General features: G+C 41.6%; 1 protein-coding gene across 1 annotated transcript; it reads right to left on the reverse strand.

Annotated features, from left to right (window-relative positions):
• Window positions 1-1,332: 1,332 nt before the first annotated feature.
• On the reverse strand, window positions 1,333-24,371 carry Mrps5 (mitochondrial ribosomal protein S5). Its single transcript, XM_090336392.1, has 12 exons — window positions 24,274-24,371; window positions 21,864-21,944; window positions 20,437-20,574; window positions 17,166-17,291; window positions 14,633-14,866; window positions 13,825-13,859; window positions 11,813-11,903; window positions 8,431-8,477; window positions 6,235-6,292; window positions 5,889-5,951; window positions 4,112-4,248; window positions 1,333-1,683 (listed from the first exon to the last, which is right to left on the reverse strand). Exons 1-12 carry the CDS (start codon window positions 24,329-24,331, stop codon window positions 1,459-1,461), a joined length of 1,293 nt encoding a protein of 430 aa, XP_090192518.1. The 5' UTR covers window positions 24,332-24,371; the 3' UTR covers window positions 1,333-1,458.

Below are 24,371 nucleotides of genomic sequence, written 5' to 3' on the forward strand. Positions count from 1 at the left end.
AAAAGCAACCCCTCATCCAATGACAACTCAGGTTGAGAACTTTCACCAGCATCCAAGCTAACAGGGCCTCTTATGGGGAGCCTTCCATGCCCAGGCAGCAGGGTCTCAGCAGAGGCCTAAAGACAACCACAGCATGAAGCCTGGGTTTCCACCACACTCAGCAGTAATGAGGCAGAAGTGCCAATCCCTAATCAATGCAGGCAGTTGGCAGCTTGCTTATAGAGATGACAATGTTTCTTAAGAAACATCTTGAGAGGGCCGGGAGTTTGGCCAAGTGGTTAAAGTGCTTGCCTAGCATGCATGAAGACCCGGGTTTGATTCCTCGATACCACATACATAGAAAAAAGCCAGAAGTGGTAGAGCTCTAGCCTTGAGAAAGCCCAAGGACAGTGCTCAGGCCCTGAGCTCAAGCCCAGGACTGGCAAAAAAAAAAAAAAAAAAAAAAAGAAACATCTTGAGAAAGATAGCCAGGATGCAGCCTCTCATTACACCAAGAATCAGAAATGCTCAAGGCAGAGAAAGCCAACACAGACTGAGCTACAGGAAGAACCATCACTGACAATGCTTCAGAGCAACTGCTAACCTTCCTGAAACAAAAACATAGCTATCAAGGGACATCCAATGATAACTCATTGAAAGACAAGTGCAAGAGGATGAGGAGGGGGACAAACACCTGAACTCAGGGCCCAGGCACTGTCTGTGAATTGTTTTTGCTCAGGGCTAGCATTTTACCACTTAAGCTACAGTATTGGTTGGCTTTGAGCTGTGATCCTCAAATCTCATCCTTCTTAGTAGCCAGGACTACAGGCATGAGCTACAAGGGCCTGACAGACTTTATAACTGTTCTGTATAATGAAGTGAATACAATTCATTTTGGATAAACTAGAATTTATATGACCTATAACTTTATAGCAATTATTATTGTGCAACATTATTATTTTGTGGGGGGGGGTCATGGGGCTTGAACTCTGGGCCTGGGCGCTATCCTCGAGTGCCTCAAGGCTACTGCCCTACTCCTGAACCTGAGCTTTGTCCCTGAGCTCAGCTCAAGGCTACCACCTACCCCTGGAGCTACAGCACCACTTCGGTTTTCTAGTGATTAATTGGAGATAAGAGTCTCACAGTCTTTAGTTCTCCAGGCTGGCTTTGAACCATGATCCTCAGATCTCAGCCTCCTGAGTAGCTAGGATTACAGGCGTGAGCCACCGCACCTGGCTTATTGTGCATAGGGTCTCTTAGTTCTATTTACTTTTTTCTAGTTTATACTAATATTTAAACTGAGTCTTGATCAGAAATATAGTTCCTACCATACCAAATGGTGTGTACCATGTATTTAATTAATCAAAGCTATAATGATTTATTTGTAAATAAAGACTGGACTTTCCTTTAAAAAAAAAAGATGGAGGGGAGGCATGCTGAAGGGTAAAGAGAAGTCTCTGGAGGGCGGCCGCAGGAAGCTTATGAGGCTGATCGCTTTAAATTTGCCCATATAGACTGCTTCATTCCCTGCATGGTCTTCACATCTCTCCAGTCCAGTTTGATGTCGGGAACCTCACTCTCTGGCTCTGGATCTTTCCTCAAGGTCCCCTTCGGGGAGGCAACCACAATAGGCAAAGGGCCACATTCCTCCCGAAATTCCACCACGTGGAGGCCCTTCTTGTCAGCCAGCTGTTGATGAGTTACCTAGGTAAGACGCGAATGAGGAAAGCAAGTTAGGTCTATGGAGGACAGCTGTAATGTAAAGAGCTAGACCTCCCCACCTGCCAGAGGAGCGCTGCGGCAGGAAACCTGAGGGCTTGAAATAGCGTTTCATATGATTCTGGACAATGCACCCTGTGCCTAACCAGGGGTGACCAGTCATGGATGGAATTATCTCAACCTCCCTCTCACCTGGGATAGAGCAAGGTTCTTACCCTCCCAAACCCCTTCTTATGTGTACTGTTGTCCCAAAACCCAGATCTCCTCAAGCCTCCAGATCTAACCACCCATTTACAGAAAATCAGGGCAGAGGAAACAGTCAAGGTCCCATAGGTTTTAGTCAGGACCAGACGGGGAAATCCTACAAGACAACCCACTTGCTTCAATTAGAAAAAGAGACACAACACAGGAGGAAAGAGGGGAATCTCCAGATCAGCTCAGACTTAAAGAACAAAACCTTACAGAGTGTTGGCCTTTCTGCAATTTGACTCAAATCACATGAAAAAAAAATTTTTTTAAACTCTGACAACTGGGTATATCTTAGCAACAGACTGGATATTTGATGAAACCAAGTGAAGAATAAATGGGGTAAATCAGGCTCCTCCTGTGGCTTCCGGAGGACTCTTGGTCTGCTTTCCCAAGGCCTGTGATTCAGCTGGTTTAGCATGTCTACACACCTTTGAGTCCTGTACACATGCCCTACCTTAGATAACCCTGCATCCTACCACCTTGAGCCTGGGTACACATGCTCAGTCTTAAGTAACAATAGTAGGCCACATGGCAACTCTTACCTGGTAGGAATATAAAACATGCCCCACTGTTAGGCTACTGTTGCTAATGATGACGCTGTAGAGGGACAGCTTTGAATAAAGCAGGGCCACCACTCCTACCTTGACACGTGCCTACGGCCTGCTTTAATTTACTTCCCTGAAAACTCAGAGCCTGTTCAACATTGTCATTGAATTCTAATACTGTAAAGTATGCCTTAATCTCCATCTCTTAGAAACAGTGAAATATTCATAGATGAAATAGAACATATGTCTGAAAGTTGATTCAGAATAACCAAAGTTCGGTAGTAGAATGGTACTGAAAAAATGAGACAAGTTATGAGCTGGGTGAAAGGGTACTTTAAAACACCAGTTATGTTTGACTCTGTGTTTGCAGACATTATGGCCATTTTATACTACTCAAATTCTATAAATATTCAAAAGTAGAAAAAAGAGCTGTTTCATACATAGAATTAAATAATTGTCTTACAATCAAAAGCATGTCACTTTAACTGGTAGCATTTTTGTCTGAGTGGCACTTTTTTATTTAAACATTTTTTTGTGTTCCAGTCCTGGGACTTGAACTCAAGGCATGGGTGCTGTCCCTGAGCTTTTTGCTAAAGGCTAGCAATCTACTACTTAAGCCACAGCTCCATTTTTCAGCTTTTTGGTGGTTAATTAGAGCTAAGTCTCATGGATCTTAGCTACCTGAGTAGCTAGGATTACAGGCATGAGCTACTAGTGCCTGAAGCTAAGGGTGCCTGGCTTGAGTGGCAGTTTAAATGATGCAATTTCTACAACTGATAGCCTTTTAGAAGAGATAACACATAGCAATTATGTTAGAAAGTTCAAAATGCTAACAGAAAACAAGAATATTGCATAAAAGAACAAGTTATATTAGGGCTGGGAGTGTGGCCTAGTGGTAGAGTGCTTGCCTAGCATGCACAAAGCCCCAGATTCCATTCCTCTGCACCACATACACAGAAAAAGCCAGAAGTGGTGCTGTGGCTCAAGTGGTAGAGGGCTAGCTTTGAGAAAGCTCAAGAACAGTGCCTAGGCCTTAAGTTCAAACCCCAGGACTGGCAAAAAAAAGAGAAAAAGTAATAGAATCATAAATTTGATCTATTTAAAACCAATAGCTTAGTCACATCAAACAACTAAACCTCCAGGCAGAGTTCTGCCACTTGAAGCCTAGTGAAATGGCTGTCCTTTCTGCTCATTCACCTCTAAGGCCTCTCCAGCCACTTACGGGACAGGACTCGCCAGCCAGCAAGTCTCAGGGCTGCCAGGAGGACCCCTGCAATCACAGCCCTGCCCTTGAGGGAAATGGAGCGAGTGAAGAGGCAGGCTGGGGCCAGGATAGACAGTAACCAAGGAAAAGTCACTTGCATAGTCACAGACCCCACTCACTGGGTGAGCAATTGGGGAAACAGCAAGTCTCTCTGGGGCACAGTGAGACCACCTGCTCTCCCAGTTAGGGGAGGGACTTTCTCCTTTTGTCTTACATTTATTTCTATACAGCTAAAGTATGTTCTTTTCAATTAAAATATAAACAGCAATAATTACTGTCCTTGAAAGCTCAAAGTATTTGTTCACACACATACACACACACACACGGGTCTGTTCTGGACCGGGGAAAGGGTTACCTGGTGTGCAAGTGCATGGAAGAGGCCCCGGGTGAGGTTGAGCATGTTGAGGGATCCGGACACCTTGGCATACATGTCCTTGATGCCGATGAGCCGGCAGATGGTGATGATGGCCCTGTGGCAGCGAAGGCCATAACCTAGGAAAAGGGAGACTGAATAAAACACCCACCTGCTCATGTCAACCTCCAATATGCAAGGATAAAAACACAAACAGCATTAGGCATGTGGCTTCAATGCCTCTGCAAAGTTACAAGGCAATGCAGACCACCCTGCACAGCTGTCATACAGATGTGGGTCCCAGGTTTAGGGATTACCATCCTGGCTTTACCACTTTCCATCCAGATGACTGACCCCTAACGCATTAATTCCAAGAAGATGCTTATGTCAACGGGATGCTATGGGACAGAGGAGACTTATCTGTACCAGGGCTGTTATAAAGGCTAGCATTGCCTGAAGGCTCTCAACATGCCATGTCTGTGTTAACCAAGAGTTCAGGTACACATCTATAACCTGTGCTCCGGGCACTGAGCAGAGAGAGATGTTCATTTTCTTCACCAGGAGAAGTTCCTCTTCCCTCGCCTCCATTCTCACCTGGCTTTTGGCCTGGCTGCTCACCTCCTCATTCATCTCTCCAAGTCTTGAGTACCTTCCTAAAGCTATCTACCCTACTCCTGTTCACCTGTAAGTCTGTGATCCTTTCTCTACAGACCCAGCACACGCTTTCCCCACTAACGCTCCTAATTCCTATTGGTGTCTGAATTAAAATGAAAAAAATAAAAATAAAAAATAAAAAATTCCACAGCCTACAAGGATTCTATCCCCGAACCCTACCCACATGGCTGCCCCATGAAAACATATGCCCTCCTTCCCACTGGCTTTCCACTTGAGGATTTTGCACTTAGGGTTTCCCATAGCCTCATCCTGCCCCCTTCACTCATTCTCCCCTTCAAGGTCTCACTCAAATTGTCCTTGAGAGTCCAACTCACCACCTCATTGAAGATGATGCCCTCTTCCCCGCCCACCCCCCCTCACTAGCTCTAACAGTGCTGAGATGGCTTTCAGGTACTCAATGAGACCCTTTCGGTAGAATGTGGACTTTAAGAGCCACCAGACTGCACTCCCAACACTTAGATCAGCACCGGTCCAATGAAAGTGGGCGTAAGGGAGCATAAAAGACCCAAGTATAGACTAGAGTTTCACATAAAACAACACATGAAATCCAAATGTCTATGAGTCCTACACCCAGAGTCCACTGGTCATGCTATCACAGCTGCTATCTCTAGCTCTGCCTGCCTGCTTGCTCATCCACAAGGTAGGAAGGACCACCTCCGCATCCCACTGCCTCATCCATGCACATGACAGAGCCTGTTCAATAAAGACGACGATGAAGAGGTTTTGGATGAAGCTCAATGGCAGAATGCATGTGTTATTAGCATGTAGGAAAACTTGGTTTGAGCCCAGCACCAAATTAAGAGAAAAAAATCACCTTATAAGTAGGAAATAAGTAAATAATGGCATTGGTGGATTGTCGTGGAGAAACTAATGTTATTTCCACTCACTCTCTCAGCTACTATATTCTACTTACAACATACTCTTCCTGCCTACAATTATTCCTGGAACATACAGTGTTCACAGGAGCTTGCAGCTTGACTATTATTTATTTCTGCAAAAGCCTCATTGTTGCTACACCTAAATTAGGCCTTTTTATTCTAGTGTTTTCAAGGAATTTCAGATGAAGGTAAACAGAGTGGAGGAGGACAAAATTAGTAAGGGTTACCTCTAGGTTGTTTCTTCAGCATGATTTGTGTTCTTTTAAATCTTAGTGAAATATCATGAAATACTGGAGGATAAAAACAAACACAAACAGCATTAAGTGTGTGGCTTCAATGTCTTGGCAAAGTCACAAAGCAACACATACCATCCTGCACAGCAAACACACATTGGCCAAAGATCAACCAACTCTTGATCTCCCTCACTGTACTAGCCTCCTTTGTTCCCACACTTCATATATTTGTAAGAATGTAGTTATAGAGAAAAATAAACATACCCAGTGATAAATATATTTCCAGACATACTATAAGGGATATAACCTGAAAACTTTAGAAGGAAAGCCCAACACTTACTTGTGTGGTCTTCATATCGTTCTATAAAGTGCAAATAGTGAACTGCTCTGTTTTTTGCCTAAAGAAAAGGAAAAATACTTCTGTAAATCTACTGTTGAGCTACTTATGTCTTACCACATTAAAAAAAAAAAAAATCTGTTGAGCCAGGTGCAGTGGCTCATGCCTGTAATCCTAGCTACTCAGGAGGCTGAGATCTCAGGATTGCAGTTCAAAGCCAGCCCAGGCACTAAATGCTAGCTTGGACTAACATTTAACTTATAATCCTCTTGTCTACTGTAATTACAGTTGTAATCCATGCTTGGCTTCCTGTTGGATTTCAAAAGTATGTTTAATCAAGAATTTTATTATAAAAAGTTTCACCTATAAAAAAATTTTAGTCCATTGTTCTACTTGTCCATCAGAAGAAATGATACTGTGCCATTTGTAAGGAAATGGAATGACAGAAAACTATATTTAAGCTCAGTAAGCCAGATCTGAAGAAACAGGTTGTGTGGTTTCCCTCATTATGGTGGCTTGAATGTGCCTATAATCTACAAGGAAACACACTGGGTGGTAAGCCAGGGGTTTTAAATGAGTTAACCAAAGTGTAATAGACTCTAAAAAGCATAAACAGTAAAAAAAAAAAAAAAAAAAAAAAGAAAGAAAGAAAAGCAGAAAAGCATAAACAGTATAATTGTTTAAAAAGCTCAAAAGCTGTGTACATAAGGTCATACAGGATGAGACTAAACAAAATGAACTCTAAGTTGATTGCTGTTCTTAATATACTATGTAAAGTTATTCCTCTCTCTCTTTTCCACTTATGATTAATCTCATGAGGTTACTATCTCTGAATTTGTATACTATTATACTATATACATACCTTCTGGTTTATTTGAAATAGGGAAGGGAAGGGGGAAAACAAGATGACTGGGAGGAGGACAAAAACATGAAAAGGGGTAGCAATGTTTGTTAAGTAATGCACCTTCTATCTGGCAAATATAATGTAACCCTTGCTATTAATTACAATAAAAATGTATTTAAAAAAACACGCGAAGTGATATCAAGTTTTAAGAAATAATGTACCCACTACCTGACGAATGAACTGTACATTATCTGGACAATAAAATATAATTAAAAAAAAAAGAGGATGGTAGAACGGGGAGGGGAGGAATGCAGGCAAGAATTCATTGTATCTACCACAGAATTGAGAAACATAAGGGAAGGAGTCAAAGGAAGGCGAAGAAGTTGAAGTGATGACAAAATCAAAATGCATTGTACACATAAACTTCACAGGACTTGAACGCTGGGCCTGGGCACTGTCCCTGAGCTCTTTTGCTCAAGGCTAGCACTCTATCACTTTGAGTCACAGCACCACTTCCAGTTTTTTGAAGGTTAATCGGAGATAAGAATCTCATGCAATTTCCTTCCCAGAGTGGCTTTGAATCATGATCCTCAGATCTTGGCCTCTTGAGTAGCTACAAACTACTTTGCTAAATGGCAAAAAGTTCAATACATAAGCTAAAATTAAGATAAATAAGGGAAAGAAAGGGTAGATTGGGAGGGGTAGGTGAGAATGAAAGGGGTAACACTGATCAAGATCTATTATATTCATAAACTGTTTCAATGAATGGCAACTTCTTTGTGAAACTACTTAAAAATACTCAAACACTGAAAAAAACTTAGCATACTGTATAGTTCTAAAGACAGACTTATTAAAAAAAAAACCAATAACACATAGCTACAATGTCACTATTGCACTTAACAATTCTTTGCAATCTCTGAACAAATTACAATAGTCAAAGTTCTACATTGCCTCCCAATTATGACAAGCAATCATTAGTGTCATGTCAGTGATATATCAACAAAGGCACTTCAGAATGGCTTTTGTGAGACAAGAGTCATGAGAAGGTTCTGTAACAGATTTTTCTTTCCTTTTTTTTTTTTTTGGTCATTCCCATGGTGTCTAACACACAGTTTATCATGTTTTTACTAAGTGAAAAAACTATGTACAGGGCTGGGAGTTTGGCCCAGTGGTAGAGTGCTTGCCTAGCACGCATGAAGACCTGGATTCGATTCCTCGGTCCTACATACATAGAAAAAAGCCAGAAATGGGCTGTGGCTCAAGTGGTAGAGCTCTAGCCTTGAGAAAGCCCAAGGACAGTGCTCATGCCCTGAGCCCAAGCCCAGGACTGGCACAAAAAAAAAAAAAGTATGTACCTTTCTGAAAGCATCTGTCCGGTCAGCAGCTTTCCCAACAGCAAACCCTTGAAAATACAAAAATATGAAAAGGGAAATTCTTTGTATCAGTTATAGTATTCTACAGTACATATCCACATAATTCTTCTTGTAACCTCATCCTTATTGCTATTTATATTGATTTCAAATAATAAGCCTCACGTCACATTCCCAGTCTGGCCCTTGCAGTATTTCCTCTATATTTCTCCTGTCCACAGAGCTCACTTCCCAAGCCAATGCCAAATGTTAACCCGAGAGCTGTGTACCGATTCAGCACATTCTGAAAAATTTTATATGTGAATGTACTTATGGGATTCAAGGTTATATACCTAACATTATCTTGTATATATCCCTGATAAAAATCACTCATTTTTAAAAATTACATATGATCAAAATCAATAAGGCAAATGTTTGAACACTTTAAGCCGGGCACATCTGTCATCCTAGCTACTCAGGAGGCTGAGATCCGAGGATCGTGGTTCCAATCAGCCCAGGCAGGAAAGTGAACAATCAGAAAAACTACAAGTGTAGATGTGGTTCAAAGTGTGAGAACAGGAGCCTTGAGTGAAAGAGCTCAGGGATAACGCCTAGGCACTCAATTTAAGCCCCACGACCACCACCACCAACAATAAAAGTATATTGCTCTGGAGTAAAGTCATGGTTTCATTAGACATTTGAAGTGGAGTATAGCCAGGAATAGCTCTGTAGTTGCGAATGCTAGAAATGAGGCTTACTACAAGATACAGAAATAATCGCATCACCTATCACTATTTAATGTTGAACTTGATGACTGGATTTAGTTTTTAAATTCTACACAGGAATGTATCAAGTGTAAACATGTGCAACTGATCGCATTCCAACCTCAGTTTAAATCATGTTAGCCCTAGAAAAATGTAAGTGGGATAATTTATGATCGTCAACTAGAGGCCAAGTTAAACATAAAACCAGAAGTAGGAAGACTGGTTAATTTGCCACAAAAATGATTGAACTGTCTACGTAAAGAATAAAGCCAGGCATGGTGGCTCATACCTGTAATCCTAACTACCTAGGAGGATGAGATCTGAGGATCACGGTTCAAAGCCAGCCTGGGCACTAAAGACGGTGAGACTCTTATCTCCAATTAACCAATAGAAAACAGGAAATGGGGCTGAGGCTCAATAGGTAGGTTAGTAGCCTTTAGCTGAAGAACTTAGGGACAATGCCCAGGCCCAGGGTTCAAGCCCCATGATCCCCCCAACCCCAAAAGAAAAATATTAAAAACAAGTCAAAATGTCTGATAGACAAAGAGCTAATAAGTCTTTAACTTTAAAAAGCCTAATGCCAATTAACAGGAAAAGAACAATCACTCAATAAAAATATTCTAAGTGCCAGGCACAGTAGCTCACAGGTAAATCTTAGCTACTCAGGAGGCTGAAATTTGAGGACTGAGGTTTGAAAACAGCCCAGGAAGGAAAGTAAATCTTTGAGACTCTAACCTCCAATAAACCACCAAAAAAGTAAGAGGTAGAACAGAGGCTTAAGTGGTAGAAGGGTAGCCTTGAGTACAAAAGCTCAGGGACGGTGCTTAGGACCTGAATTCAAACTTCAGGACCACACGAAAGAATAAAATCAATAAAAGATGCACCGAACAGATAGCTTTCAAAGAGAAAATAACAATGGTCAATAACAAAGTAAAATAGTGTTCACACTCTCATAATTATAGAAATGCCAATCAAAACTAAGAGGTAAGCTTTGTACATCATATTAGTGATTAGAAAAGTTCATACTGCCCGGGCAAGGAGGTGCTGTTGTGGAGGCACATGAAGCCAGGCAGTCTTTTAGGAGGACACACTGACAAAAAGATCAACATGAAAGTGCAGTGCATTGGGCAGCAATTTCAAATGCACTGCAAGGAACTGCCCTACTGTAGCTGGGATTGTACTTAAAGTGATCCAGAACTTGCCTGGCAAGCACTAGACCCTGGGTTCAAACACACTTGTAGTCAAACAATAAAACAAATTTCCCTATGCTTTTACCTTAAAAACACCATAAAATATATGTACAAGAAGCTCCCTGTTTTTTTTGTTGTTGTTGTTTGTTTTTTGGGGTTTTTTTGGGCCAGTCCTGCGGCTTGAACTCAGGGTCTGGGCACTATCCTTGGGCTTGCTCAGGCTAGCACTATACTACTTGAGCCACAGTACCACTTCCAGCTTTTTCTGTATATCTTACGAGGATCAAACCCAGGGTTTTATGCATGTTAGGCAAGCACTCTACCACTAGGCCAAACTCCTGACCTCGCTCACTGCTTTTTTATTAGGAGTAAAACTGGCTGCAACATATTTAGTAGTAAGATTATAAAAAATGTATTTACCAATATAATGGAACACTATGTAACCAGTATAAAGAATGAAGGGAAATCTGTTTTTGTAAATATAAAATCTCTAAGTAAAACACTAAGCAAGAAAAACTGGTACAAACTCATGATTATAATGTGATGTTTTCATGATAATATGAATGCCAATTTTTGAAAAGATACAAAAGTTACTGGTAAGTGTGACCTGTTACAGAAATATACTATATATATATCACTTTTCTTTAGGGATAGCTAGCAGCTGTCTACTTTTCTTTTCCTTCAACATGTAGGTAAGGCATATCAAAAACGCATGCTCACTATGGAAGCTTTACATAAACATATAAAGAGTAACACTTAGATGACAAGCAAAATTACCTGGAGTAAATACCATTCATCTTTTAACGTTCAGATTTCCAGTCTTTTCTTTGAACATCATCTTTAGGACCAGGTATGGGAGCACACATCTGTAATGCCAGCTACTGGGTAGCCTTGCAATTTGAGGCCAGATTAGGTAAAAATGTAGTGAAACCCCATTTCATGCAAGGCAGGCATGGTAGGGCACAGAAGTAGGTGGATCACAGTCCAAGGCCAGCCCAAGACAAAAATTCAAGATCCTATCTAGCAGGACAAAAATGGGATGAAGATATGTCTCGGGTGAAAGAGTAGCTAGTTGTTTAGAAGCTCAAGTCCCTAACTTTAAACCCTAGTACTACCAAAATACGTAAGTAAGTAACACTTCTCCCTAACCATTTTTCAGTATTATATTAAATATTTTTAGTATTAGTGTATAAATTCACTGCACAACAGTATATTGCATATGTACTATTTTTGTAACTGTGACACTACTGCACACAATGTTTTTCCCTCTAAATTTTGATTATATATGTGTTAACATCTTAATCTTTTCAAAATCTCCACTGTCCCCAAAGAAAAAAGCAGATAAAGGCAGAACTATTCTTTCTGTCTGAAGGGTTTCATGGGTCTCCCCAAGGTTTGTAGTCTGAGGAGGTCAGGCTTTGCCAGCACATTCACCTGCAGCTCCATTTCCATTCCCCACAGCAACCAGGACACGCACTGACTTCTTCCTTCCTTCCTTCGCTGTCATATTGAAGACATTTTTTACCTAAAAGACAAAAACATCCTATCAGTTATATTCCTCAAGATAATTACAAAGTAGAGGCCTAGCAGAACCTGCCTGCCTCCCTCACTAGGCACAATCAACTTCCTTCCTAAACCACCACCACCTGCACTGTTTCCTCAGGAAGAGAATGGAAATAAGGCTTCCCTGTTCTGTTTCAATGTTATTACAGGATTCACCTATAACAATGTTTTTCTTTTTGGTGAGGGGAAGTTTTCAATGATATTCAGGTTTGAACTCAAGTCCATGCACTCACTGGGCTTGCTTGCTCATGGCTATTATTCTATCACCTGAGTCACACCTCCACATATAAAGGAATGTGACACTATACAATGCTATACAGCCTCTCTTAATAAATGTACCACAGGAAAGAAAGGAGTTAGTGATTATGCTGGAATAGTTACAAGATACATTCCCATACAAGCAATAATAACTTAGAAAAGATGTAATATAGTATATAAAAACAATTGTACAGGACCAATCTCATGCCGAGGACTACTCAATGTGAAACAGAAAATCTAGAAACATCTGCTTTTTATGAACTATAAGAAACTGTGGGGGCTGAGAGTGTGGCCTAGCGGTAGAGTGCTTGCCTAGCATGCACAAAGACCCAGGGTTTGATTCCTTGGTACCACATACACAGAAAAAGCCAGAAATGGTGCTGTGGCTCAAGTAGTAGAACACTAGCCTTGAGAAAGTCCCAGGACAGCGCACAGGCCCTGAGTTCAAGCCCCAGGACTGGCAAAAACAAAAACAAAAACAACAAAAAAAGAAAATTTGTGGATTTTTGTTTAGGGCCTATTTCAAAGACCAAGACCTATGAAACTGCTAACTAAAAGGTTTATATGGCAGTTGCTTCTTTGGCCACGTTGTCTCTTTCCTATAAATGGAAGAGGGCCAGCCTGGGCAGAATACAGTCTATGACTTGTACCTCTAATTAACCACAAAAAGTCAAAGTGGACATATGGCTCAAATGGTAGTATGCTAGCCTCAATCAGAAAAGCTCAGGGGCAGTGCCCAGAAGACCCAGGACCCGGGGGAGGGGGATATTATATGAAAGGAAAGTGGAAGTTGAGTCCACTCTTGCGAATAATCACAGAAAACCACCTACAGGCACTAGGACTTTTCAAATGGATTTGCTTTCAAAAACTACAAGCTAAGAATCCAACTTGTGAACATACTTTAAAATCCATAAAGCAACTGGCAGAAGACACACTACACACACACAAAGAGGTTCCATCACGAACTCATCTGATTAAGCATGTAGTGTCAGATAAAAGAGATAATGACTATTCTAGACCATGGCCTAGAAAGGAGAACTAAAGTTTACTTCATACAGGATTCAGTTTCAAGGGCTTGTTTGAGCAGCTCAGAGGCCATCTCCTCAGCAAAACTGACAGCCACCTTAACCTCAGTTTACTGCACCTCTGTATCCTGCTGTGCCCACTCTGTTCTCTGAATTCAGTGCTAGATACAGTTCCTATATAACTCAATGACAGACTGCTAATGCTCTTTTAGTTTCAGGAAGGGGAATATGTAAACACAATCTCTAAATTTTATTATCTATATCACAGAAGTTGCCTTGTTTTAAATTCAATTTGGTAACCCCTAAAATAAAGTAGTAGCAGTTAGGACAGCCAGTAAATCATTCTTTCTTTCCTTGTTTTTTGAGACACAGTCTCTCTCTATAGCCCAGGCTGACCTTGAACTTCCAATTCTCCTATCTCCCCAAGTGCTGGGATTAAAAGCATGCTCTCAAATAACTGAATTTAAAGTTTCATTATTTTCTTAGGTAGATCATCATTGGAGAAACTGCCATAAAGACTTTTCCTCCCAGGTCCTCTTGTTCTGCCCCAACCCCACCCACTCCAAAGACTTAGCGGGGTATTTAAGTCAGCATGCCTACCTCAAGTACCCTCGTATCAAAATCATCATACGTTTCTGGAAGGAAAAATAAGCACACAGATAAATAGAAGGAAAGAGACAAACATACAAATAAACATGTCTGTACTAAATGTATGAAGACATTTTTCAACACATGTGGTATTCCAGGCTTTTAAATTAGAAAGGTCTTTGGGGCCACTCTCAAGGATACCCACAGTCTACCATCATGAACAGGGAATGCTCTGACTCCTGGAGCTCTCCTGAACCACCAAGCCCTCTATCCCCACTGTCCCACCTCTTCCCCACTCATCTTCACAGATTCTCCCTCCTATTGACCAAGATACTAAAGCCTATCTTGTACAAGATCTCGGGAATGTCCCAAATTACCTCATCCTTTTCTCTCCCTCCACGCCTGAATATGTACTTTCTGTTCATACTAAGCATTCTGAGTGCTTCTGGATATAAGTCAAAGTACAGTTAACACATGGGCTACTCAAAATCCAGCTTCCAATTCTATCACATCCCCCCTGATGTTCTGTGGCCTTCTAGATTCTTTCAGTTCAGTGACTCTCAGCTCATAGGAACCATGTGTCAAAATACTTTCCATGTTTTTGAATTTTTAATTTTGGAGAAACATTTGCTATGATAGGCCTCTAGTGTTCCATGGAATATAATTTGGGTAACAATGTGATGTCAGTTAAAAAAAGAATACAGAAATCCTTTAAAAAAAAAAAAGGCCATCTCAACAGACAAATGAATAGAACAATTTCAAAACACATTCTAGAACTATAAGCCCTCTTTTTTCGCAAACAAAACCAGGACTCTGCTACCTCCTTCAGGACCAGGGTCAGGGGGACCGAGACTGATGCCTCCCCATGTCCTTCCGCTCCAGCCTCGATCGCGTTTTACTTTCGTCTTCCTCTTCCGGTCCCACTCTTCTCTCTGTTGGATCAAGTCAGCTTCTACCTTCGCCTGTTGTTCCTTGCTTCTCTGGGCAATGATCTGTACTGCTCCATTTTTCATGACAGGAACATTTAGACCAGGCCAGAGGAAACCATAACGTCCTGAAGGTTTAAAAATGTAAGTAATATAAACTTTAAAAAGCATTCATTTTCTCAAGTGCAAAAATTCCCAGTAAATGCATGTACAGATATCAACATGCTGTAAGTGGGAGCTCAAGCTACAATGGGTCATTTCAAGGTCATTTAGCACTGTCAAAATTGTAAATACATATACCTACAAGCTAGGAACTCCAGTTCAGACATTCTCATTCAGGTACAGGGCATAAGCATGCCTGGACAAGGAAGTCCACTAAAATGTTATCTACAAAAGTAAACAATGCTATCAGTCTCAGTGCCCAGCAATAAGTGGAATAGCGCACATTCAATACATGCGATAGTCTTCCTGGAATCAAAAAGACAAGATCACCCCAAAGGCTCTGATGTGGACAATTTCCAAGACCTCTTACTGAGTGACAAAGTTGTAAGAAAAAGATACCATATTACCCTATTACTATCCTTACATAAAGGAATATATATATATATGTATATATATTTTAAGGCATTTATATAAAAACATTTTTTAAAACACTAAAAGAAGCATACCAAAATTAGAGTATTGGTTTCCCCAGGGGAGACAACTGGCATGGGGGTGATCAAAAAAAAAAAATACATACACACACACACACACACACACACACACATATGGACTTAAAGAATTTTAAAAAGCAAATGTTAGGAAGGCAAGGTAATTCATTCTTCTAGTCCCAGCTATGAAGAGAGGCTAAGGCAGAAAGATCATTTGAGTTTACAAATTTGAAAGACCACCTAGGGGAATACAGCCACATCCATCTCAAAAAAGAAAAAAAAAACACAAATAAACAAAAGATAAGATACAAGAATGTCATAAAGAAAACTACTCAAATCCTAGCTACTTGAGAGGCAGAGATCTTAGGATCACAGTGGGAGCCATCCTGGGGGCCATGCCATGCTACTTGCCATTCCAGCTTGGGTAGAAGCCCAATGGCTTGGCACAGTGGTGTGCCATTCATTTCAGCAACATGGAGAATCACAAGTAGAAGGACCATAGCCTAAACCTGGTTATAAAGTGAGACTCTATCTTGAAAATAACAGAAAAAGAGCCAAGTGGCAAAGTGCATACCTAGGAAGCTCAAGTACAGAAAAGAAAAGAAAGAAAGAAAACTTCCCAACACTATATAAGAAAGAAAGAAAGAAAGAAAGAAAGAAAGAAAGAAAGAAAGAAAGAAAACTTCCCAACACTATATAGTGTAAGATGTTTTATTTCAGAAATGAGCCAATTCAAGCACACAATTTTCATTCTGGAAAAAAAAAAAAGAGCACACATAGGCAGGCATATAGATTCACATTCATAATCCTAGCTACTCAGGAGGCTAAATTCTGAAGATCATAATTCAAGACCAGCCTAGGCAGAAAAGCCCGTTATACTCCATCTCGAAAGTAACCATTAAAAACCAGGGCCAAAAGCATGATTTAAGTAGTAAAACACCTGAGGCTTCAAGTTTAAACCACAGTAAAAAACAACAAAAAAGAAATGCTCTAAAACCATGGATCCCTTAGTGAAATCCTGCCCTCCATGACAATTTTTTTTTTTTGGGGGGGGGGGGGGCTGGTCATGGGACTTGAACTCTGGGATTGGATGCTATCCCTGATCTCTTCAACTCAAGGCTATCACCCTACCCCTTGAGCCATAGCACCACGTCTGGTTTTCTGGTGGTTAATTGGAAATAAAGAGTCTCACGAACTTTAGTACCTGGGCTAACTTTGAACTGAGATCCTGAGATCTCGGCCTCCTGAGTAGCTAGGATTACAGGCGTGAGCCACCACTCCCAGCGAGAAATGTTTTTTTTTTTTTTTTTTTTGCCAGTCCTGGGCTTGAGCTCAGGGCCTGAGCACTGTCCTTGGACTTTCTCAAAGCTAAAGCTCTACCACTTGAGCCTCAGCACCACTTCCAGCTTTTTTCTATGTATGTGGTACCAAGGAATCGAACCCGGGTCTTCATGCATGCTAGGCAAGCACTTTAACCACTAGGCCAAACTCCCAGTCCCGCGAGAAATGTTTTAATGTTCCTAGTTCATACAATGTTAATAAAATCTTGGGGGGGGGACTTTATTTATTGATTTATTTTTATCATTTATTTATTTGCTAGTCATGGGGCTTGAACTCAAGGGCTGAGCACTGTCCTTGGGCTTTCTCAAGGCTTTTTCTGTATATATGGTGCCAAGGAATCAAACCCAGGTCATCATGCATGCTAGGCAAGCACTCTACCACTAGGCCAAACTCCTGGCCCCGGGAAATACTTTATGTCCATATTCATTAAGTTTACCTTCACCGATGATCTGACCCCTGTTCAAATCCTTTCTTCTCTTTCTCTTGGCTCTTTTGCCTCTTCCTTTTCTTGCTCCAGCACCAGTCTCGGCTAAAGCACCTTTCCATAGCTCATCTGCTGTCACTGAAAAGAAACAGGCACTCTGAGTTTGTTGCTTTTAATTACATGTTTTTTGAGCAATTACAATGCTATGGTCTCCTATTGAATTTTAAAAAGCCAGAGAGGTCAGTTTCTGCACTGAGGTAGTGAAAGCAAAATAAAGTCATCCTTGGCATATAACTTTACATGTGGAAAGCCCAAAAGAAGAGAGACTTACTACTTTCCCCCATGAGTAACAGTAACGTTTAAATTTCCTTCACTTACCAGGACATTTCATCAACTATGATTCAGGCCTTCTCCTGTCCTCTTGCCTCCATGATAGTCATCAAAATAAACTATAACCATCCTTTTTTATGTATGTGTGCAAGTAATTAATACTTGAATTGAGTCTGTTCACTGTTCCTCTGCTCAAGGCTGGTGCCCTACCACTTCTACCCTACCTCCATTTCTGGCTTTTTGTTGGCTAACTGGAGTTGAGTCTTGAGATTTTCTTACCCACGTTGGCGAGAAACTACAATCCTCAGATTTCAGCCTCCTGAGTAGCAAGCATTACAGCTTTAGCCACAAACACCCAGTTTAATTATCCTTAAATTCAAGGTCCTCTGTCTAAACAAGGATCAACATTTCTGTGTAAACTACTACATCTTCAAATTAAATTTCTGCCATTTCACCATTCTGTCAGGGGCCTGACCATCACTGTTTTGAAAATGAGATGTCCAAATTCATCCTTAACTCCAACTGAAGTCTAACCAATACCTAGGAAAGAATGAGTGTCGCCTAGCTTGTGTGTAAGTGTATAAGAAAGAGCTCCTGTCTTTTTGTTTCCTTTAACACACCAACAGATTTTATTCAGGATAAAAACCTGGGAAAAGGTACCAAGTCTCCTTCAGCAGGGCTGAAGAGAAAATGATGCTGAGGTCCTATCTCTATTAATAGACTAGCACTGATTTATTTCCATTCATGAATTTCTCAGAGTCAGAAACCTATTTCCATCACACATTTCAACCAATATTTTCTCCTCTCTACCTTTGTAGAATATTTATTTTTGATCATTACTAGATTTTAGTACAGCCACATTATTTGTTGAATTCTGCATTCCCTCAGATTTTTTATAACCAGATTTTTTCCACTGCCAACTTATTTAATAAGTAATCAGAGCCACACAAACATGGTCCTAGTTAATAAATTATTACATATGTATTTACATACCTGAAAAACTAAACATATTCTAGAAGACAAATGGATATTTGTATTCACCTTTTATGAACTTTCTAGTTTACAAGTTCTACATGCTTGCTTCCAAAGAGGCCTCATCTTTGATACTTCAGAGATTCCATGGAAAAGGAAAACTGACTTGGATTTGTAATTTTTTTTTTTTGACAGTCCTGGGGCTTAACCTCAGGGTCTGAGCACTGTCCTTGGGCGTTCTCAAGGCTCTACCACTTGAGCTACAGCATCACTTCTGGCTTTTTCTATGTATGGGGTAATGACGAATCAAACCCAGGTCTTTGTGCATGCAAGGTAAGCACTATACCACTAGGCCACACTCCTGGTCTGATTTGCAATATTTTTTAAATGTATATAATTGTGGTCATAAGGGCCAGGAGTGTGGCCTAGTGGTTAAAGTGCTTGCCTAGCATGCATGAAGATCCGGGTTCGATTCCTTGGTACCACATACATAGAAAAAAGCCAGAAGTGGTGCTGAGGCTCAAGTGATAGAGCTCTAGCCTTGAGAAAGTCCAAGGACAGTGCTCAGGCCCTGAGCTCAAGCCCAGGACTGGCAAAAAAAAAAAAAAAAAGAATTGTGGTCATGTTATATGTATATAATATCCCATTTCAAGACACACACATTAGAGCTAATCTTCATGAATGAAGCTGAAAATGTGAGACTCCATAGAATGTGCATTACTGATAAGAAGGAAGGCTGAGAAGGCTGAAGCTCAGACTTGAGGATGATCTGTCACTAGTTCATATGGAAGACCCACAGGTTCATAATAAAGTACAACTTCAAACTGAACTCTAGGACTTGACTGCTTGCCCTTTACTACCAAGTCTCCTTAAAATGGGCACACACACACACACACACACACACACACACACACACACACACACACACAGAGAGGCCAGTCACATTGTTTTCCTTCACACAGAATAAGAATCAGTAAATAATACAGTAAGACTAAAAGGGACTCCATTTTAAAAGAAATCTCACACTGAGCCAAAAAAGTAGAAGACAGAATTAAGAATTTAGCTCTAGAATCTCCCAGTGGCTCATACCTGTAATCCTATCTACTATGAAGGCTGAGATCTTAGGATCATGGCTCAAAGCCAGCCTGGACAAGAAAATTCATGAGATTCTTATCTCCAATTAACCACCAGAAAACCAGAAATGGAGCTGTGGCTCAGAGTGTAAAAGTACTAGCCTTGAGCAAAAGAGCACAGTGACAGCACCCAGGCCCTGAATTCAAGCCCCACCCCCACCCCCACCACACAACAACAAAGAATTTAGCTCTATTTACACATATTGAAAGAAGACAAAAAAATGAATGTCTAACCATGTTTTAAAAAGATTGCAATTTATATAAATTCTGAATGCCATTATACTAAATGGTTTAATCTTTGCAGATTTTAAATATGAAAAATAGACAACATAAAAAGTAATCATTATCCTATCATTGTTTGATCAGAATGCATGTTCATCTGAGTACGGTATTTATTTATTTATTTTGCCAGTCCAAGGGCTTGAATTCAGGGCCTGGACACTGTCCCTGAGCTTCATTTTGCTCAAGGCTAGCACTCTACCACTTGAGCCACAGGGTCACTCCTTTTTCTATGTAGGTGGTGCTGAGGAATCTAACCTAGGGCTTCATGCATGCTAGGTAAGCACTCTACCACTAAGCCACATTCCCAGCCCCTGTAGTGTTTATTTTTTAAAACTGAGATACTATATGCACAGTTTTGTTTGCTTGTTACATTACAAACTTTTCTCCACATTTCAAACATGTTTTTTTTTCATGACTCCCAGTTGAATTAAGTTCTTTTAACAGTACATCATACTCTAGTCACTAAAATGCTGATTCATTTAAGAAAGAAGAAAAAAACTACAACATACATACACCCTTCATTTTCCTGTTACATGAAGTCAGAAACTGGTAGCCCTGTTACATACACTTAGTGAAGAAACTGTAAGGTCTATACTGGTAGCCCATGGAGTTACTGGGAGAAGAAATACAGCACTGTGTCTGCAGCATGTAGCTCAAGCTGCTGAACTGATGGTTGTCTCTGGTTCCCCATGATGACCAAGGGCCTACAAAGCAGATGGAATAAAATTGAGTTAGCTCTTCCATGACTGTAGAGAAACACTGTGAATTGTTAATAAACATAAGTCACTAAAATCCTGACGTTTTAAGAATCTTTTGGGGCTGGGGGCGTGGCTTAGTGCTACAGTGCTTGCCTAACATGCATGAAACCTTGGATGTGATTCCTTAGTACCACATAAACAGAAAAGGCTAGAAGTGAAGTGTTATTGTGGCTCAAGTGGTAGAGCACTAGCCTTGAGCATAGAGGCTCAGGGATAGAGCCCAGGCCCTGAGTCTAAGCCCCCAGGACAGGGGGTGAAGGGAGGGAGTGGGGGGAGGGAAGAATTTTATAAAGGAGGGCGTGAAGGTTGGCTCTGGTGAGTGGCATTTATACCTGGCTTAAAGGTGGAACAGAGACTTTTGTGTCACCACCACAGCCAGTGTTCTTCCATGCAGAGCTTTCTCCAGGCCCCATACCAGCTCAAGATAGATACACTGTCTGTTTCATAGTAAAGGACACAATAAGTCCCTTACAACCAGCAAGTTAAAGATAAAGGGAAGAGCCAGGTCTGCTAGACTCCTCTTCAAGACTTATCTAGCAAGGCATCTCAGGGGCAGCGCTAACAACTGCAGAAAATAACCAAAACAGGAAAGCCCAGCAGTCCAGCCTTCAGAAACATATGACACAAAATTTCAATTCCATTCTGTGCAGTCCACATGGAAAGGCAAGATTAAATGGACTGCTGACACAACATGAGCCCATCAAGAGTTAGTTTCTGCCCTTCCTGCAGTGCCTACAGAGAGGGCCTTGCACTGTTATCACTGGAAGGCCTGTGTTACATGCAAGGAAGCAGCCCAGTATCCAGAGAACTACTGGTCTTGCCATTCTTATGATCCTAAACAAGTCACCAAGCCTCCCAGGAGTACTTTATTTTTTAAGGAAGTGATATTAACCTCATTAAAAACTCAGGTGAGGTGGCATGGAAAACTACCGTTTGAGAAACTGAGGCAGGAGGAGGTTAGTCCCCATTGCACAGCGAGACCCTGTATCAACCACTCATTGCTGTCCCCCATCCCCAAAACAATACCTGGCATGTAGATGACCCAAATCAGCAAGTTTTTTAATGCTACCGCATACCAATTATTCAAGACAATTATGACTGAAAACATAAAAACTCTGAAAAGTACTCAAGATTCTATAGATTTTCATTGTAAAAACGTACTTCAATAATTTACATTTTCTGAAATTACGGAAACTATTTTAACATTAAATCTTATGAAAAGATGAATCTCTTACCACTGCTAAGAGTAGGCTTCAATGCCAAAATGGAAGCTGCGGGAAAGGTGCTTAGGGAGAGCTGCCTGGACCAGATGTGACCTGTAAAAAAATAAAATAAAATAAAATAAATATTTAAAATTTTAAAATGTAAAATAAATAAAATTTAAAACTAAAGATACAATTCTACACCAAAAGGAAGATTTTAAATAGTAACTGCCACAGAAAATTAACGTTTAGAAAACTAAAAGAACTAAGGTGACTGACACACAAAGTAGCTAGCATCACCACTCCACTCTCCCTCTACCCTCATCAAGCCTTAGAGAGTCTCCTTAAGAACGGACCCCTGTCCAGCTGTACCCCTGCTCTCATCCTGTTGGCTCTTTTTGTTAAGGCCTCATGATCACTCTCTTAATCTCTTAACAAGTTTCTTACTTCTCTTTGCCTAATTTAACCCTTATCTAAACTAGCAGGTTTAGTCATTTTACTGCAAAGTTTTCTCTTTCTTTGGCTTCCTACTACATACAAAAGAGTCAAAGGTCCTCAGTCCAGCCTCACACATGGTCCCAGGCATGCACCCCAGTGACACACTGACTCCTTCCCCTCCACCTACCCTCAGGCCACACCAGAGTCCTAGTCTTGTTGAATTCACTCTGCTCTGCTAATTTTGTGCCTCCACAATATTCTCTTGGTTTGCTGACACATCTGCTTGTAGCAAAGCCTCCCAGATTCCACCATGATCCCTAGTCCCTCTGGAGCTCCAGGGTCTCATTGCACTGGCCTCTAACTATGCCATCCTGTGCAACCCTTCACACAGGTATAGGTACAGGCTCTGAGCAACTCACTTTTGACAAGAATGCCAAGACCAGTAAATGGGGAAAAATAAATTTTTTGAACAAATAGTACTAGGCCAACTGAATATAAACTGAACATCCAGAGAATGAAGGTAGAGCCCTACCTCACACAATATACAAAAGTTAAATCAAAATGGGGGGGAAAAAAAACTGAAGGTGAGACCCAAAACTAAAAAGAGGAAAAATAATCAAACCACCAAGATTCCAAATTTGTGTATTTCAAAGCTGAGATGTAACTAAGCAGTAAAACCATGTGTCCAGCATGCACAAAACCCTAGGTTCACGGGGTGCACATGGCTCACGCCTGTAATATGGAGTTGCCATTTAATTAGCAACTCCATCCCAGTTGCACACAGAGAAGGAACAAAAGTATATGCATACACAAAAGCATGTGTATATGTACACATATATACTTTAAGCCTACCTACACATACACCTTAGGACTAATAGCCAAAAGGTGGAAACAATCCAAATGTTGACCAAAGAACAAAATGTGTATGGAAATAGCCATAAGGAATACCGATGAGTCCTAACGTTATACTAAATGAAAGAAGCCAGACACAAAAGTTTTGCTTCTATTTACATGAAATCCCCAGGATAATGACAGAGGATGGAAACAGGTTAGCAAGTGCTTGGGGACCAGAGTCCTGAGCGCAGCTTCGAGTTAGAGGTTTATCTTTGGAGTGTCGAAAATGTTTTAAAATTGACTGTGACAATGGCTGTTCTGGGCACAATACTGCAATACTACATTCAATTGTACAATTTAAAATGGGTGGAACTGTATGTGATGTAAATTTCATTTTAATGCGGCTTTTTTTTTAAAGTTAGACACAGGAAGCTTAGGCATTGTAGGTGCAAAAATCTTATGACCTCCTAGTCAATGAATAAATTTCACACCTCTGGTCCTTTACCTCTATCTGTAAAAAGAGAATGATTATAGAATCCACCTCACAAAGGAGTAGTGAACCGGGAGGGGGTGGGAGTATAAACAGCAAAAGAGAGTCCTGGCAAATAGTTAAAAGGTCATAAAGGAAAGCTTGGCTGCTTGAAAGGCATCCACAAGAGAGGAGATGGGGGGTGAATAAGTGAATGTCCAGGTCAAATTCTGCAGCAAAATGGGAGGCTGGCGGCTAACTACTTAAGAGGCTGAGGACTGGAAGTCATCCGGGAGACCCGAGGTGGAGCACGCCAGGCGCTGGAGGACAGCAGCCAGGTCCCCAGCTCAATCCCAGCGCCGCACAGGACACCGCGGCGCCGCGGGTCCGGGCTCCAGGGGTTTGCACCTGGGAAGGCGCCCGTGCCCGCAGCAGCACGGGGCCGGGCAGGCGGGCCTGACGCCCGCGGGTCGGTGGCCGGGCGTCGCGGTCCAGGGGCGGCCTGGGCCCGCGCCCTCCGCTGTGCCGGCGGCAGCGGCTTCCGGAGCCGACACCCACCTCCAGGACCGCGTCCAGGTCACCGGGCCCCGCAGCCGGAGAGGCCCGCGTGCGGGGCAGAGGCCGAGGCGCCTCGCGGCGCTCCGCCCAGGCTCCGGCGGCCCCCGCGCGGCCCCCGCGCGTGGTTCGGCTCCCCGCTCTTACCCGAGCGCACGCCGCACAGCGCAGGAAGACGGCCCGCCGCGCGCACGGCCGCGGCCATGGCTGGAGCTGCCAGCGGCACCGGCGCCTTCCTCGGGGCA

The sequence above is a fragment of the Megascapheus bottae genome, chromosome 7 (assembly GCF_031878675.1).
Source record: "Megascapheus bottae isolate mThoBot1 chromosome 7, mThoBot2.hap1, whole genome shotgun sequence".
Lineage (NCBI taxonomy): Eukaryota > Metazoa > Chordata > Mammalia > Rodentia > Geomyidae > Megascapheus > Megascapheus bottae.